Source organism: Sebastes umbrosus, chromosome 12 (assembly GCF_015220745.1).
Source record: "Sebastes umbrosus isolate fSebUmb1 chromosome 12, fSebUmb1.pri, whole genome shotgun sequence".
NCBI classification, from domain to species: domain Eukaryota; kingdom Metazoa; phylum Chordata; class Actinopteri; order Perciformes; family Sebastidae; genus Sebastes; species Sebastes umbrosus.
In genome coordinates this window covers 10,709,636-10,726,778 of record NC_051280.1, presented here as the reverse complement: position 1 = coordinate 10,726,778, position 17,143 = coordinate 10,709,636, and the positions used below count along the sequence as shown (strand labels likewise).

Sequence of the window (17,143 nt, the reverse complement as noted above, 5' to 3'; positions counted from 1 at the left end):
ATTTACAACAGCCGCAGTAAGAAATATATGTAAACTCTCAAGTCCAGAGGTAAAAACAGAAAACCAATAAACTATTCTAAAATACGGAACAAAACAAACATAATAGCATCATACATTTCATGCATTTAACTCAATCACAAACTTATTCAACTCTACAAAAAAATGCGTCTACAACAGAGAATAAAATGAACCAAGGAAAAAAGGGAAATTCAAACCAATGTGTCCTTACAGAGCATGCCCATGAAATGTCTTTTTTTAATAAGCAGAGCAATGAACAGTTCGCTCAAATATGAATCCAATAAACTAATGCCAGAACATGAAACTCCACCTTTCCAAAACACTGGCGCTCAACAGAAGAGAAGTGAGTCTCCTCAGGTGGTCCCTGATGCACAGGGGAGTGGACAGGAAACTACAAAGACCTGACAACACTGTGTGTGTATTACAAAAAAGGTGACAGACTGAATCAAACTAACGCTGACGATTTGCAGAATAGATTGTGATATTGAGGTCCTGATGAAAAATCTGCTAGATCACAGTCAAATTGGACGAGGTGAGGACAACACCACAGGAAATACATACGCCCGGAGCAAGAGCGGGCTTAAAATAGAGACCAAATTATAGATGAAGAAGATAAAATACCTCCATGTACCTCTTCTTCTTCAAAATTATAAAGCCCAATATCTAATAGAAATACAGAACTGTTTCACTGCTGTGTCTTCGGTTTGATTTTTGGCGTTGGAGATAACCTTTTGCTTAAAATCTGATTATGAATTGCACCTTCAACTACTGACTTTCAGTTATCTTAACCACTGTTACTTCTGTAATTTCCCATTCCATTTTAGGCAAAGCATCACATAACTTTTACAAAGCTGAGTAGCATAGGTGTAGCGTTTCATCATATATAAACAGCTGAGTTATGTTCATTGCTCTGAATCTTAAAAAAAAAATATATATATATATATATACTAACCATTTAAATGCAGCACTAGAAAATGTCACACTTTCCCCGCTGCCTATTTGCCTCAGCAGCTTCCCAAGGCTGCTGCTTATTTCATGCACACCATCCTCCCGCTGCATGAAATCCAAATTCTGTTCTCCAAATTCTGTGTCCTTGTGACTCCTGCTGTCGAGAGGCCCAAGGACGCAGACTCATCACCACTCGTGATCTCAGACAGTTATATAACTCTGTGGTTGTCGGAGGTGTTGGCTCTTCAATGATTGTGTCTGTCCTAATGGGGAAAAATTTCAGAAAGAGATTCTGTCCCATCTATTGTATTCTTTTCTTGACTATTGCTAAGTAAAACGTGACGTATCAGAATCCGCTAAAATAAAGCCAATCAAAATCCTCTCTTTACTGTTCTCTGCTGTGTTTGTGCTAGTGTGCTAGCCAGAATTGTGTGGCGTATGTGAGTGAAAATTAGAGTGTGTGAATGGGTGCACCGGTGCGAGTGCGCACAAATCAGCTAACATTAATTCCATGAGCAACTTGATGGCGGGCCAATATTAAACATGCCTGTTGTCAGGGTTCATGTGCTCTCTGCAAGCTGGTGTCTGTCCTCAAAGATCTTTTATGAGGGCAGGAGCTCCACTCTGTAACACCTCCGAACAACCACAAGAGTTTCTGTAGTTCTAAAAACTCCAACGGATACTGGCGATACGTCTTCTCTCTGGCTGATCACATCAGTTTCAGGAGTTGCATTCTCCCAGTTAGACTTTTATCCATATCATAGATAAAGCTTATAAATCAAATGTACAAATCAAACAATTCAAATGTAGTTCTATGCAGGGCAAATGCAAGGCACAAATGTACTGAGTGTACGCCTGCTGGTTGAGGTACGGCACGGTGCCACCACAGCAAAAATAACAGCAGTCAGCGGGGAGAGTGACATTTTGAGTGCTGCCACTGTAAAAGCACATAATGATATGAGGTAAAATAACACAGCACAGCTCACGAATGTGGGAACAAGACACATTAAACGTACCTTTGACACTGAACACAGGGCCTGCCCTCAGATAGACGGACAGGAGGGTTAGTGTTGGTGACAAGAGGGGAGGTGGTGGAAGCGAGACCGGGTTGGCTGCACTGTCAGCATTTTATATGGTGTGCTGAAATTGACTTGACATTCAAGTTGCCAACGCTGTCTGATTTAAGCTCTATGTAACTCAACTTTCTCCCGCCTGAACCTAAACCTGCTTCAGACGGCTGTGGGTGACTGTTTCTCCACAAAAGCATTGGTTAGTAGACAACAAGGAGAGAAGACAAGAGACTTACTGGACTGGGCGGTGCGAGCCTCGATGGGCTGGGTGTAGACGCCTAAACCCATCTCAGAGCGGGCTGCCAGCGAGAAACGGTACGAGGTGTCAGGCTTTAGACCGTCCACCGCATGGGTGCCAGCTGGGTTGAAGGTCACATGTATCTGGAGGTTTCAAATCAAAGACAGTTACACAAGTGTTTTCATGTGTAGAGCTATAGGGGCAGTATTTGTAGACTGCTGTCTCTCCTTCCTACATGCATACAAAGTAGAGGATGCAGCCAAATGTGAGAGCAAAAAACAAATTGTCCTCTAGTTTACAACTGGTGCAGCGGGCCAGCAGAGTTGAACGAATGGCCACAACACAACTGAACGACTTTGCTGTTTGTTACTACAGTAAATCTTTCTCATCAGCTGGGGAGTTGACTGCATTACTACCATAACATTGCTGCAGCCGAGGCTTCCCATTCAGAGAAATTGCATCATAAAGAGCAAGATTCATTTGACAGATAGATAGCTGGAAACATGGATAGATAGATAGATAGATGGATAGATGGATAGATGGATAGAGAGATAGATAGATAGATAGATAGATAGATGGATAGATGGATAGATGGATAGATAGATAGATAGATAGATAGATAGATAGATAGATGGTATGTAGGAGAGAAAACTAGGTCATACAATAGTTATAACTCCATGTTGTTATTCTAACCTTGTTCTCGGAGCCGTCCTCCCAGTACTGCAGCTCATACTTAGTGATGGGGTCCTGTACGGGCCACAGCCATGTTAGCATGATGCGGCTGTCCAGCTCGGCTTCGGCCTCAAAGCTGGACGGCTGGGCAGGGACTGGGTACAGAGGGGCGAGAGGACAGAGGGTAATGAATTAAAGGGACAAAAAAGAGCACATTACTAAAGCTACATGTTCTCCACGGTGTCAGCAGCAGTAACCACCTCCCGAAAACTGACTGTATGAGAAAGCGTTTGCAATGGCAGAGACAAATTAATACACAAATAACCTTATGAGCCCTTTCGCACACGCTGTAGGGGAGTACATGTAGTGCTAATGCCTTAACTAACAAACAATACCAAAATATGTAACGATAATGAATAAATTGATACAAAGATGAAGGAGAGTGATTGCACTCAATGGATAATGAGAAATAAATGAATAAATGAGCCCACTGAATACAACGATTAACAATTAAAGAATGACTGCCATGTAGACCAGGTAGAATCAGTGAATAATATCCTTGATGTTGACCAATGACATTAACTGAATGCACCGTTCAACAGCTGAGAGTTTAAGAAGCACCAGATTTTGAAGCAATTCAACATCACAGTCTTTCTCAATTGCTTTGGCTAATTTTTTCCTCACAGTACTTAACACCGTGTCATAGATATTTACGGAATATACATATATACAGATTTTGATATTTTAATGGATCATTTTGCATGTGACGGCTCAAACGATGAAAGGATGTTTAGAAGTTGTGAAGAGTACGACAATCTATCTGAGAATCAACTCATCAGTTACTTACTCTTTTTGCACACGTGTGCCAAAACATGTGCAATTTGCTTGAATGAATGAGAAATTCAAATCTAATGTGAATGACAAACTAATTGTTCAGAGATTTGAACTCATTATTTTAATAACTCTCATTCAACAATTAAGCCAAAGCAAATGAGAAAAACTGTATTTCTAACACTTCTAATCATCTTCTCAAACCCCCTCCCTTAGCTGGCTTGAAGTCATCGTGACAGCTTTTATCAGACCCAGTTCAATTCAGGTTTTATAGACTTCTTCCCAGGGTTCCAGTGTCACTGGCGTTAAACCCTAACCACTCCCATCAGTGAAAGTCGTTGGTTGGATTCTTTTTTTTTTAAAGAATTAGAATTAATATTGTTTGCTTCACATATTTAATTCTTCCATATTGGAAAGTTGGGCTCTCTCACCTGTCGAACAGTACCAAACACCTGATATCAATCACTGAATAAAACCTGATGAGTTCAATTAAAAGCATTAAACAGGCTCATGGATGGCTCTCATGTTAAGGCATGTTATTATGATATAGATATACTGTATATAGGTGGACCTATATGCATAGTAAATGAATGGATAAACTAAAATCAGGACAAGTCTTCAGGAATGCGGAGGAGAGGAGGATTGCGTATGAGGATCAGGACGAGGAGGTGGTGGTGTTAGTGGTGTGTGTGTAGCCCTTTGTGTGATTTTGAGGCCCACATGGCCGTGAGGTATGCAAGATAGTAGCCATAAAAAGGGGAATGGGGTCATAAATTGACCATTTTGTGGCTTAATATTGAGTTTGAGTTTCTGTTCATCTGTCTTGAATCAGAATTCTGTGTAAGATTGTAGAGTTGCAGTCACCAATATACGCTACATACTGTACAATACACACAACATTGGTGTAATAATAAAATACTTCAGCTAACTATTAGGGCTGTCAAAGTTAACGCGATAATAATGCATTAATGCAAATTTGTTTTAAGGCCATTCATTTATTTAACACATGATTCTTAGGTTGTAGCGGGCTCAGTTTTAAAGTTAAAGTGAAGATACAGATATCTTATGGAACTACAAAAAACTATAAGGAACCATAAGGAATCCATTGGTACCAACCATGTCATACTAGCTTGTCGTGAAGCAGGTAAAATAGCGCTCCAAACTTATGCTAAATATTGGCGAATGAAAATGGGTTCTATGGGTACCCACGAGTCTCCCCTTTACAGACATGCCCACTTTATGATAATCACATGCAGTTTGAGTTTGCCATGTTATGATTTGAGTATATTTTTTATGCTAAATGCAGTACCTGTGAGGGTTCCTGGACATTATTTTTCATTGTTTTGTGTTGTTAATTGAATTCCAGTAATAAATATCTACATACATTTACATAAAGCAGCATATTTGCCCACTCCCATGTTGATGAAAGTATTAAATACTTGAAAAATCTCCCTTTAAGGTACATTTTGAACAGTTAAAAGTGCAATTAATTTGCGATTAATTGATTAATTATTTTAATCGCATGGCAGCCCTACTAACTCTACATGCCTAACCTCAGCTGTTACCTTGTCTAGCACTATATGTAAGCATAATTAGAGGCGGTTACACAACTGACACACATTAATTAACACACAGAGCCACACACAGTGGTCGGCTGCTCACCTCCCTGCTGAGTTTTGACTTGCAGGACGTCAGAAGGTGGCCCGTCACCCACAGAGGTGAAGCCCAGCACCCTGAGGCTGTAGGTGATATCAGGAGTCAGGCCTGAAATGGTCGTCAGACTGCTGTCATCGGTGTTGTGTTTCTGCCAGGCGCTGAGTGGAGCCGTCAGATCCGAGCTGTAATAGACCCGGTAGCCTCTGATCTGCCCGTTGGGTTCCTCGGGCGGTTCCCACTGTACTAGCATTGTGCTGGCACTCAGCATGCGCGCTTGGACGTGCAGAGGCGGCGAGGAGGGGGCCTGTTCACCGGTGCGCGTCTCCACGGGGTCGCTGGGCGGCCCGCGGCCAATGTTGTTGACAGCCATGACACGAAACTCATACTCAGAGTAGGGGCTAAGTCCACCGATGCTGTAACGGGTAGTTGCCACACCTTCCACTTCCTGGAAGCCGTTGTCTGAGGTCTTGGCTCTGTACTGGATCATGTAGTAGGAGACGGGTTCTGGGTTTCCAGAGTCCCAGGTGAGAGTCACACTGGTGGCGGTGGTCTCAGTCACAATGAGGGAGGTGGGGGGCTTTGGCAAGGCTGAGGACAGAGAAGCGGAGTATTAGCTTTGATATCAAGAATGGACTTTTAGGACTTGTGGGTAATTTGAGACAAATTGGATGTCTGCCACATTTGATACCATGATTCTCAAAATGTAGGCACAATACAGCTAAAATCAGCTTTTGTGGAGAAAAGGCATGACTGGTCATGTAATTGTTCATTCTGTTACTCATAGCACTGCAATGATTGTTTCATAAGCTAATCCTTATAGTGCTGTCAGCAGACATTACCCCCAAATGAACAGAAACGCTGGACTGAAATCCCAATTTTGTGTTTTATAACCGGCGTGGTCATTACTGACAATACAAGAAAATTGCAAGAGTGCTTCCCATTGTGACTGTACAACACATACAAACAAAACAGAGGGTCTTCATTATGGCTTCCTTACAGAGGGGGCTCGGTATTGCCGCGGTCTCTCTAAATGCCTGAGTATCGATCAGCTGAGGGGAAAGTGGGATCAATACAGACGTCGACAACTGATAAGAGAGGCTGCGACGGGTAGACAACACACTTGCATAGCCGCATATATACACAGATGGGTAGAGCCACACTCACACTCTGATACAAAGGACTCAACGAACATGAAGAAAGAAACACCTACCAGCCCTGACATCGATGGTCACTGACAAAGAGGCTGCAAATAGCAACAGCCTCATATTCTGACCTCTCAGTATCAACAAAAACCATCGGCCCCAGCACAAGGGCAGCGATGATGATGTACAAGAAGTTTTGAAAGGGTTTTATTCTGCTTTATAACATTTCATTTTCAGATCTGTTGGTGACTCAAATCAACAGCAAAGTTCACACAGTTAATCACAGCAACAACCTCCCACGTAGATACAGTAGATAGAACTCACCCTTGACAGTGACCTGAGCGGTGGCATCTATTATGCCCAGAGAGGACATGGCCACACAGGTGTAGTTGGCCGACTCGCGGATGTTGGTGACTTCCAGCACGTTGCGTCCCAATGGCATCTCCTCCTCCTTGGTCAGGTCCTTCTCGCCTATCATCCACTTGACGTAGGGCATCGGGGAGCCCACCGCCACACACGTCAGGTTGACGCTGCCGCCTGGCATCACCTCTTGGTTGGTGGGTGGAATGGAGAATCTAGGTGGGACTCTTCGCACTGAGGGGATGAAGAGAGGCAGGAGAAAAATAGTGAATAGGTGTGATAATGTCAGGTGAATATGATGGTTCTATGTGATTGCATGAATGGTCTTGACCCACCACGAGGCTAAAAGCTAACGCAGAAAAAACTAACCGAAAGGAGGGCTTCTGTCCTAATGTGCAGGCGAGCACAATGGGAACAATAATACTGTCACAAAATGGATAGAAATTCACAAGAAAACTTTGAGGGGGCGTTTTATCCTCTTGCTTACAATAGGGGATATAATCAAAAAATAGCCCAGAGACTCTGTCTGGCCCTCTTTTGTCAGGGTGTCAAATGGTAGCGAGAGTTGCATCATTGAGGGACCCTGTGGAGATGGCATTGTTTGATTTCTCCTCCCGCTCCCTCTCTCTGGCTCCTTCTGCTCTGCCTGTCTTTCTCCCTCTCTCCCTCTCTTTGTGCAGTTCTGATATGCAGATAGGCTGACATTAAAAAGGGTTCCCATGGAGACAAGAAGGGCCCGTTGACGTCGCCAGGGACATGGCAAACACCGATGCAGAAGCTCCATGCAATACTGAAAAGCCGGCCCAGAATAAACAGGCAGCCAGCATTTACATATGACTTGTTTTCTGTCTAAATAAAGATACACAAGAAACGGCTGCCATATTTACACACTTCAGATCTTTTTCTGGTAACTTTTGGCAACCGTAACAAAGTTATCCGCTTGACATGGCAAAGAAAACATAACGTGACAGTGCAATGTGAGCATCCATCAGTGTCACCTGTGAAATGTATGATATGCTGAACGTTTCGTAACGTAGTAAGAAAGTAAGAAGGAGGAGCTCTGACTTCTTTAACCTTGATTATGGAGAAAGTGAAGCCAAGCCAAACATTTAGCTCCCCGGTGAGGACCCATTATTGCTATCCCACGACTGCTGGGCTTACGTATTCAAAACACTACGGCATGAAACTGTCCCTGCAGAATTTATACTGCGTGTTTCCCCTAATGCACTACAACATCTCTGTGTCTCTCTGGGAAAAAAAGAAAAGAAAAAACCCATGACTGTAATTGCTCTTTTGCACTGGTCTCCATGAAAATGGATTTTCAAATGTGAGTCTCCCTCCACCTTCCCTTTCCCCCCCCTCCTACCCTTCACCCCTCCCTCCCCGATCTAATTTGAACCAGAACGTTGTTATAGCCATGCTTGTTATTCCCCTCATTATGTGCTGAAATGGAAAAAACACAAAAGCACCTTTTGAGATTCCAGTCAGGAGAAGGCTGGTTCTCTGGACCATAATAAGGGGGACCTGGTTCACACTCATCTGAATTTTCCCCAAATAATTGAGGTGCCATATATAGACTTGCTATTTTTTTTTCTTTTCTTAAATCAATACAATCCTATGGGCTTAAACTACTTGGCTCGATATCTCATAAAAATATTAATATCCCAAGTCTCAGCCACAAAACGCTCTTGGAATTTGGTCTTGTGTTTGTTTTACACCATTACCGAGATAAATCTAAACTGTGCAGTTCGTTTTATAACCTTTTCAGAGGGTGTGTGGCAAACAAAGAAAATCAATTTAACACTGGGAACAGTTAAGAGGTCAGCAAAGGTTTAGAACAGAGAAATGATGACCCTTTAATATTAATAATAATAATGATAAGTTTACAAAATGACTCAACAGCTTTAGTGAGTGTCAACATTATAAAGGAGGGTTTCATGCAGGAAAAAAGTGACACATATTAAGAGTCCAGAAAGATTAACATCAGCCGTGAGGTTCACAGGCATATGGCTGATTTTGAAATGAAAACGCTGGACAGGCCGAGTGGTGTTACCAGCCTGGGAACGGGACATGGACGACATTCTCAAGCAAAGCATGCGCGGGAGCTGAGGAAAGATATGGGACGGGATCACAAGCCTGAGCACGCTGGGAGACGAAGATAAAGGAGGAACTTGGTCCAATTTTCTCATATGAATGGCTGAACATCTGATTTCCAGTCCGACTAATGCACAACAGACTCCTGTGAGTATTTCTTGGGTAAAAAAAAAAAACGTTCCACTTATATTGGTGACCACCTGTGTCTTTTCACACAACCGTAACGTTCTCCAAGTGCTGCTATTTCTCACAACATATGCTTATGGAAAAGAGAAACCTGAGAGGAGCGGTCCTAATGTAAGACCATTAAGCTCCGAGTATCTGTTATTCTTTCATGATTCCATAGACTAAACAGTGCTAAGAGCAGTCAGTCAATGGGGCCTGTGTATATTGAACACTTAATGTTGTGAATAATTCATGGCGTGCGGTTAAGTTTGGAGAGGTGCTGCGGAACAAAATGACTAGAGGGCAGGTAATTGTTATCGATTCCCCCGAAGCCTCTCTCCTGTCGAGAGCGGCGTGGAGAGACGGGCTCCGGGACTCTATCAAAACCACAAAATAAGCCCTGTCTCCACTCTGCATGCCGGCTTGCTGGATACCTATAAATTTAACTGCCTTGACAAAGTGCCCAAGGATAGCAGAACCTGTCCAGTCAATCAATATGTGAGCAAACTGGCACAGAGTCAGCGGGCTCCCGGGCTTCCTGGCAGCAGCGCTGGGCTATGCTGCTGCCATGATGGCTGATCATCCCCCCTGTCAGCACACTGCCAGCTCTTTCTTAAATATTCTATAGGTCAGCGCTTTGAGCAGCCGTGTTTTGCAGATGTTACAAGTGAAGAGAATTTCCGAAACATTAGCTCTCTCTCTTGGACAATGTTAATGTCACCATCCATTAACTCTAAAACGTATGTCTATGTGTGGACAACATGATAAACGTATTGATAGCTTAATTCCTGCAGGGTCTCCTGCTGCAACATTACCAGACCTGTCTCCTAGAATTTACAGTCTCATACAATTAAATTGCATTCTCAATTACGTTTGATAGGTATTTTGTCACGGATTACGTTTGTCTTTTACGTATCAGAAATACCTTTGTAAGTCTGCAGACGGCCGCAGTGAGTGACGTAGTACAACAAGCGTTGCGCAAAGCAGGAGACGCAGTATATCGAGCGACCGTGAATGAAAATATGTTGAATAAAAAATTTTATTGAATCATAACAGGTATAGCAAGTGATAAAGTCTACTACTGGCAGGCGGGAAAGGAAGTGGATGGGTCCAATAAACACCAGACTTTCCCCCAGGAGACCGGTGTTTGTGTTCGTGTTCGTGTCCCGTGTGAAACGTAATCATTTCATTTAGTCACATTAAGTTTTTGTTTGGTTTTTAAATTTTAAGCCAAACTATGATGTGTTTTTACTAAGCCTAACCCAGTAGTGATGTTGTATTTTTGTTTTGTTTCCATTTACAATGTTAATCACATGTTTAAAACTGTGACCGTAATCTGGGAAAAAAATTGTTTCCCTCAAAATGTATTTTGGTTATGCAGTTTTGTTGTAAGGGAAAATAATTTTTTGGGAGACAGGGTTGACATCACACAAAGACAGGGTGGATGTCTGTCTTCTCATTAGGCCAACATGTATCACATCCCTCAGTCTCTAGGTAGAGGATGCCCATGGCGGTAAAACAGACATAATCCCCTGAGAGTGGCTTTGTCAGTTCTGATACCCGTGTCCCTCGGTGGGAGAGCCGGGGTGTTGCTGCCTAAATATCTGACAAATCCGGTTGCCACCTGAATACCGGAGTAATCCATCACACACCTCTGATGGGCCTACAGAGGCGGATGGAAAGTCGGAGGGTGAAAGGAGCTATAGTTTTTAGTGGATGTGGTTGACATTGACAACATGGGTGTGGTTGGGAAGAATGCACGAAAGAGATCTAATAATGACTTAAACAAACTTCACGGGGAGTCCTTGTGTGTCTTGGCAAGGCTAATCGAAACACGCTTTGTGGGGAGTGGCGTTGGAAGGCATGCATGAACTATTCAGGGATTCATGCTGAGACAAAACGACACATTTATACTATCATGGATTAGGGAGAGCTATTATTAATATTCAGGTTTTTCAGGGAAGGGATATATCGGTGTCTTCCTCAGAGGGTCTGGAGAGGATGGTTGACCTCACCTAAAATCTGCATCAAATAAAAGGTAGGGGATTAAAAGTGAAAATGACAAACCTTCACGTTGACCTGTTTGCGGATGAAGTGATTTGATGGAGGTGAGCGATGGAATGAGAAGATACAAAGAGGAGAGGAAGACAAGACAGTGAAACAGAACAGTGTTTCCGTAGACACAGTGGAGGTTAGTGACATGGCACAGATAGGCAGAGTAATGCATACATACAGTACCAGGGAGGGAAACTCACTTTTTATAAATGATTTAGCATTATTCTTTAGCATCTTTTTGGTATTGCAGATAAACAAAATTATATTGTCTATATCTATGATATCAAATAAAACTCAAACACATTAGATGTGGAACATTTTAAGAAACACACTTACACACTTACTGTTACATAATTGTGCAGTTACAGTAAATCTATTTGATGTCTTATCATTAAGGATAGACTCATTTCTCATATCCAGAATACTTGTTGATGTAAAGGACACTCAATGTGCTCCTGTACCCAACTTTTGTAAGTTCCCCTCCCTGACACACAAGACACACACACACACACAGTATGAAGATATTTTAGTAAGAGAAAAGCTCGACTGCAGCACTTTATCCTCTGTGACATATTGACATGTCACACGGATATATGAAGGAGTGCCAGCAGACAGAAGCTGACATCCCTCCTCCGTCGTGGGATAAACAGTTGACGAATGAGCCCTCATGCACAATCACAGGACGCTCGCGATTCTGCCCACGTTGACGGAGTCCTCCTCTAGAGGAGGGTCACCAAAAAGCGGCCACAGCAAAACAAGGTGCGTGCGCACCTGAAACACCTAACAAACACGCACATAAACTCTTAATGGATGATAAGTGGAAGGACATAAATAGATGCGCAGACAGGGAGGGAAAAACAATCCATGAGCAGAACCCCTATTCTTCTCCTTCAGTCTAACTCACCCTCCCCCCTCCCACACAGAAATATGAGGACATCATTCTCTGGTGGCTCTAAAATGTCAAGACAAGGGTGGCGACGCTGGTGCTGGCAGTGTGTTTGTGTACCTGCAGACAGGAATTGGATCAGGTAGCTACGGTGAGTGGAAAAAAACACAGAAACACATTCGCAGACACAAAACACCGACCTATAACAACCCGTTTAATGCAAGTCTGACAGGTGTGTGTGTGTGTGGGTGGGCGGGTGGGTGTTAGAAGGGGTTGATAGAGAATAATACCACAATTCGTTCTCCCATGGTAATCTTTTCATGTCACCTTAAAGTAGAGGTAACATTATTGACATTTCAAGGCTACATATTACTGCTGTAACCAGAGAGGACGCTGAATTTAATCAAGTGATCGATTCTTATAATTTATTCAAAAGGAAAAAAAAAAAAATGAAATATTGAAACTAATGCTGTCAAAGTTAATGCAATAATAATGCGTTTATGCAAATTTGTTTTAAGGCCACTAACTTCTTTAAAGTATTAATGCAACTTGCGATTTTTAGGTTGTAGTGGGCTCAGTTTTAAAGCTAGAGTGAAGATACTGGCATCATATGAAACTACAAAAACCTAAGGAATCCATATGTTTTATATATATGATACCAACTTGTCGCTAAGGAGGCTAAATAATGCTCCAAACTTACACTAAACTGGCATGGTCATTTTCCAAGGGGTCCCTTGACCTCTGACCTCAAGATATGTGAATGAAAATGGGTTCTGTGGGTACCCACGAGTCTCCCCTTTACAGACATGCCCACTTTATGATAATCACATGCAGTTTGGGACAAGTCATAGTCAAGTCAGCACACTGACACACTGACAATATTTGTCATTGTTTTGTGTTGCTAATTGATTTCCAATAATAAATATATACATACTTTGCATAAAGCAGCATATGTGCCCACTCCCATGTTGATAAGAATAGTAAATACTTGACAAATCTCCCTTTAAGATACATTTTGAACAGATAAAAAACTGTGTGATTAAATTGAGATTAATGGTGATTAACTATGGACAATCATGTGATTAATCATGATTAAATATTTTAATCGACTGACAGCCCTAACTGAAGCACTGTTAATCTTAGCACTGAATTGCAATATTTTGTACACGGAAGTTTGGAATAAACCAAGGTTTTACAGCTTGCTGCTACACATCAGCACTGTGAAATTTAACAGTTGTCAACTGACATGTTTGCTCCCAAAGCTTGTTATGTTTGCAAGTTTGAAAGCAGACGCTGTAAGCCCCTAAATCTCCCCTCTGGTGTCTCGGAATAAAAACAAAAAACATATAACAACAGGAAAGGAGGAGAGGCATGTCAAAGGCCACTTGTCTTGAGTCCCTCAAGTTTTAAACCCAATCAAGCCGCCTGTGATAGCACAGCCTCGGGTCTCGTCTCCTCATTCTTGCAGCGGTAACAAAGACGGAGTGAAAACATGGCTAGAGCCTTTGTTCTCCATTCCAGACAAGTGCACTTTTAAAAGGTTACGGTTGGTTTGATTTCTATCTCTTCGCTGGTGTGGTGAGGCTGGCGGAAAAGTTGGTGTCGGGGGCCAACGGGTTGACAGCTACCTGGGTGGTGTTACAGACTAGCTGGGCCTGGGGCCCCTGCTGGCGCCACGCCACACAACTACTGTAATTACCTCTGTGGGGGGAGAAAAAGCTGTGTTTGCACCTGTGACAGACATGCCCTGATTAATAGACGAGACTTACATCCCTTCCTCGCCTTTGCTGTTTGGCTGACTACCTCCCCCTGTCAAGATTTACTGTTAGATCTAAACCTTCTGGAGCCCACAGTGTTTATTTAATCTGTAAATTTGATGCCGCTGTGGTCCTTGAGGATGATTTTACCTCTGATTCCTCTGATCCAGGAGGAGGGTCTGTCTGCTGGAAAAACATTTTTCTTGGATACCTTCCTATAAGAAAATACTTGTTCTAAAGCTTATTAGTGCACATCTTAGTGAGAGGCTTTTTTGTTTAAAAAATAGTACCCTAAGCTGTGGTTTGTAATTTTTAGACTGGAGTAGAAGGGAAACATTGGACACTAATTTGCTTATCTTATCTTGATGGATGGAAAGAGACACTGGAATCACTCAGTCATAAAATAGCCTCTATGATACACTACTGCATATGCTTTTAACAAAATTATGAAGTGATAGCCGAGTGTGTCTCTTTCTTACACTGACACTTTCCCTCCCTTCCTCCCGCCCTCCTCCACCCACACTAACAACTGGAGCAGCTATTCTGTTTCATGTACATCAGACATGGTGGTGTTATCCGCAGGGGCTGACCTAGACTACTCTCTCTCCCATACCAGCTCTTTCCAGAACGGGTACAATGCTCACCCTCACCCTGCATTAGTCTGCTCACGGAGACACCACAACAAAAACAAACCCTGAAACTCCAGACCCCTCCATGCCTTTAGGAGCTCTGGGTTGTGGGCGGGTGGGGGGGGGGGGAATAATGGAGCCTTTCGATACAGTCAAAATAAAAAAGAAAGGGGGCCTGGCACGGCTTTCAATGCCAGCGGAGGAAATGGTTTCAATGCAGCTGTTTTCACAGAGGCTGCACCTGGTCAAAGTCGCAGCCAAACAGGAGGGTTGAGGTTAGTTCAACTCATTGGTATGGGAGGAATGGCAAGGCAAGGATAATGGTTAGAGAAGTGAAGAAAAGGAGAGAAATAGTAGCATAAATGTGGAAATTACACAACAGCCAAAGGCCCACAGGTGTCTTCACTTATCTCGGCTAATTAGAACTCTGCTCAGGTTGAAGGTGGGCAGAGCGATGCTGAGAATTACTCCATGCACCAATAAGAGTTACAAAGGTGTAATTTGTCCCACCCTGACAGGTGCAACCGAGCTGATAGGAGAGCGAGGAAGATGTCAATCAAACACCGTCTGAGGAGAGTTCTAATCGTCCAAGATAACTGAAATCCCCTGTGAGGCTTTAGCATTGGAGAGTGGCTCCAAAGGCAGAAAGAAACATAAAGATTAGAATGTAGAATGAAACAGACAAGATGTTTTTGCATGGCTGTTTGTGGTCTGTAAATGCTTGAGACAACAGAAATGACAGATTAATTCAAAAAGTGAGAGAGACATTTGACTTTACCTCGTACGTAGAGATTGGCAGGAGAGGAATAACGGGTCCCAGCACTGTTCATGGCAACGCATTCATATTTCCCCTGGTCGGACTCCTCGCTGTTCTCGATTTGCAGAGCTCCTGCGTAGGGGATTAACAAATTTAGCCGTCTTGACAGTTGTGGAATATGAGATGTAATTTGGCATGAAACCACAGCAAATATCTGCACAGTGACTCGCTAGAGAGCCTGTAGTCAACTAGTCTAACCCAGGTCATGCGTAATTAATGTGTCAGACGTGGTCGCAGATTTGTCGAGAAAATGCTTACGACAACATGAGCATTTAGCTGATTTGGCAAGTTTAATGAAACTGCTAACAGAATATTTGCCTAGTCGTATTAAGGAGAGAAAAAAGACCATGACTGAGGGTCAATTAATCATCTGAGTAACATGTCACAACCATCACAGTCTGATCAGGCCTTCTGCTTATGGGAATAATTGACAAACCAAAGTGTTTGTGTCATGGAGGGTTATCTATCTCAGCCAGATATCAGGACGAGGCTAAGCTACACTGCAGAATAACCACAACAAAAGCAGAAGAATTGATCAAATCTAATAGAAATATCTAAAGAACTAATGAACCTGCTGCTCAATATCAACAACCGTGCAATATGTGTTTTACACAGTTTTACCAAAACATATTATTTATAGTTAAGGGCCTCAAGAGGAATGCTAATCTGATTAATGCTCGGGTTGGTAATCCTCTTCAAAATCCGTTTTTGTTACATTTGTGAAATTCTCATTACATCCTGACATCAATAAATCAATCAAATTCTCTAGGCTGGATTTTTCGGATGGATTATTTTTATTATCTAGTGTACTTTTGCCAATTTCTTAAGATTACCAACCCTAACTTTAAGTATTCCAATTTTTGAGCTGAGAGGAAATAAGGTTTAACTTTAGGTTTAAGGACTTAACCTTTTGTCTAAATGGTTATTTTTTCTTGATTTTGCTGCAAAGTGAGTGACAGCCAGTGCAGGTATCTTTCTTCAATCTTTGTTGAGTATGCATTTAGCAGTGAGGTTATAATTGTGTTCTTTCATTACCAACTATTTCCCCATGTGTCACCGCAGCCCTCAAGAGAAACACTCCTATGCCAGATGGCTCAGATTAGTATTCACAATCCCAAGAAGCTGTAGTCATCAGACTGAAGGCTAACATGTTGTTTCTAACAAAGCATGAATGCCCTGGAGACCTGTCTTTGTGTGGTCACTTTGACACCCCGTGACTATAACCATCATATAATCATTGCTACTGAATTGCAAATGAGACAAGCTGTAATTTGAGAAATTAAAAAAAGAGACCTAAAACAGCAAAACTTACCTGCATCACAGAATTTTAAAAATACATGTTTAAAAACTTCTCTTAGCAGTACATGTGTACGTCACAAGCGAGTGGTAACATTTATCACGTCTCCAAAACAGCATGGTACTAGCATGAAAGGCAGCCAGCCACCATGCAGTTTGAGAATGACAAAAATACTCAGCATAAGATGATGTCAGGATACGTTTTTTTTTTTTTTTTTTCACATCATGCAGTATGAGATGAATGCAACAAACATGCTCACCACCAACCAACGGGGACTCGAATCAAGACGAGGCCAAAACAACGAGAAGCGAAACAGGGCGGGGCAGTAACATGTGATAGCATCGCCTCAGATCTCATGACAACATATCTCTCCAAGGTGTTTGCTCTGCACGCTGAACTCATCGCTGTCTGATTCAGCACTGACATGCACCTGCATACTAATGCTGGTGTCACCAATCTGTCAATCTGCCCGTCCTCCCATGGGAGAAAACAGCGTGACTACTACAGG

General features: G+C 42.5%; 1 protein-coding gene across 27 annotated transcripts in view; it reads right to left on the bottom strand.

The window, feature by feature from the left end:
• Positions 1-17,143, bottom strand: part of LOC119498895 (receptor-type tyrosine-protein phosphatase F) — a 201,114-nt gene that overhangs the window by 69,275 nt on the left and 114,696 nt on the right. For all 27 annotated transcript variants that reach the window (XM_037787989.1, XM_037787988.1, XM_037787992.1 and 24 more), the window contains 5 exons: positions 15,300-15,410; positions 6,900-7,169; positions 5,440-6,021; positions 2,968-3,101; positions 2,273-2,417 (listed from right to left, as the gene is read on the bottom strand). In XM_037787989.1, coding sequence (XP_037643917.1) covers positions 2,273-2,417; positions 2,968-3,101; positions 5,440-6,021; positions 6,900-7,169; positions 15,300-15,410 — 1,242 coding nt within the window. The remainder of the gene's footprint in view (positions 1-2,272; positions 2,418-2,967; positions 3,102-5,439; positions 6,022-6,899; positions 7,170-15,299; positions 15,411-17,143) is intronic.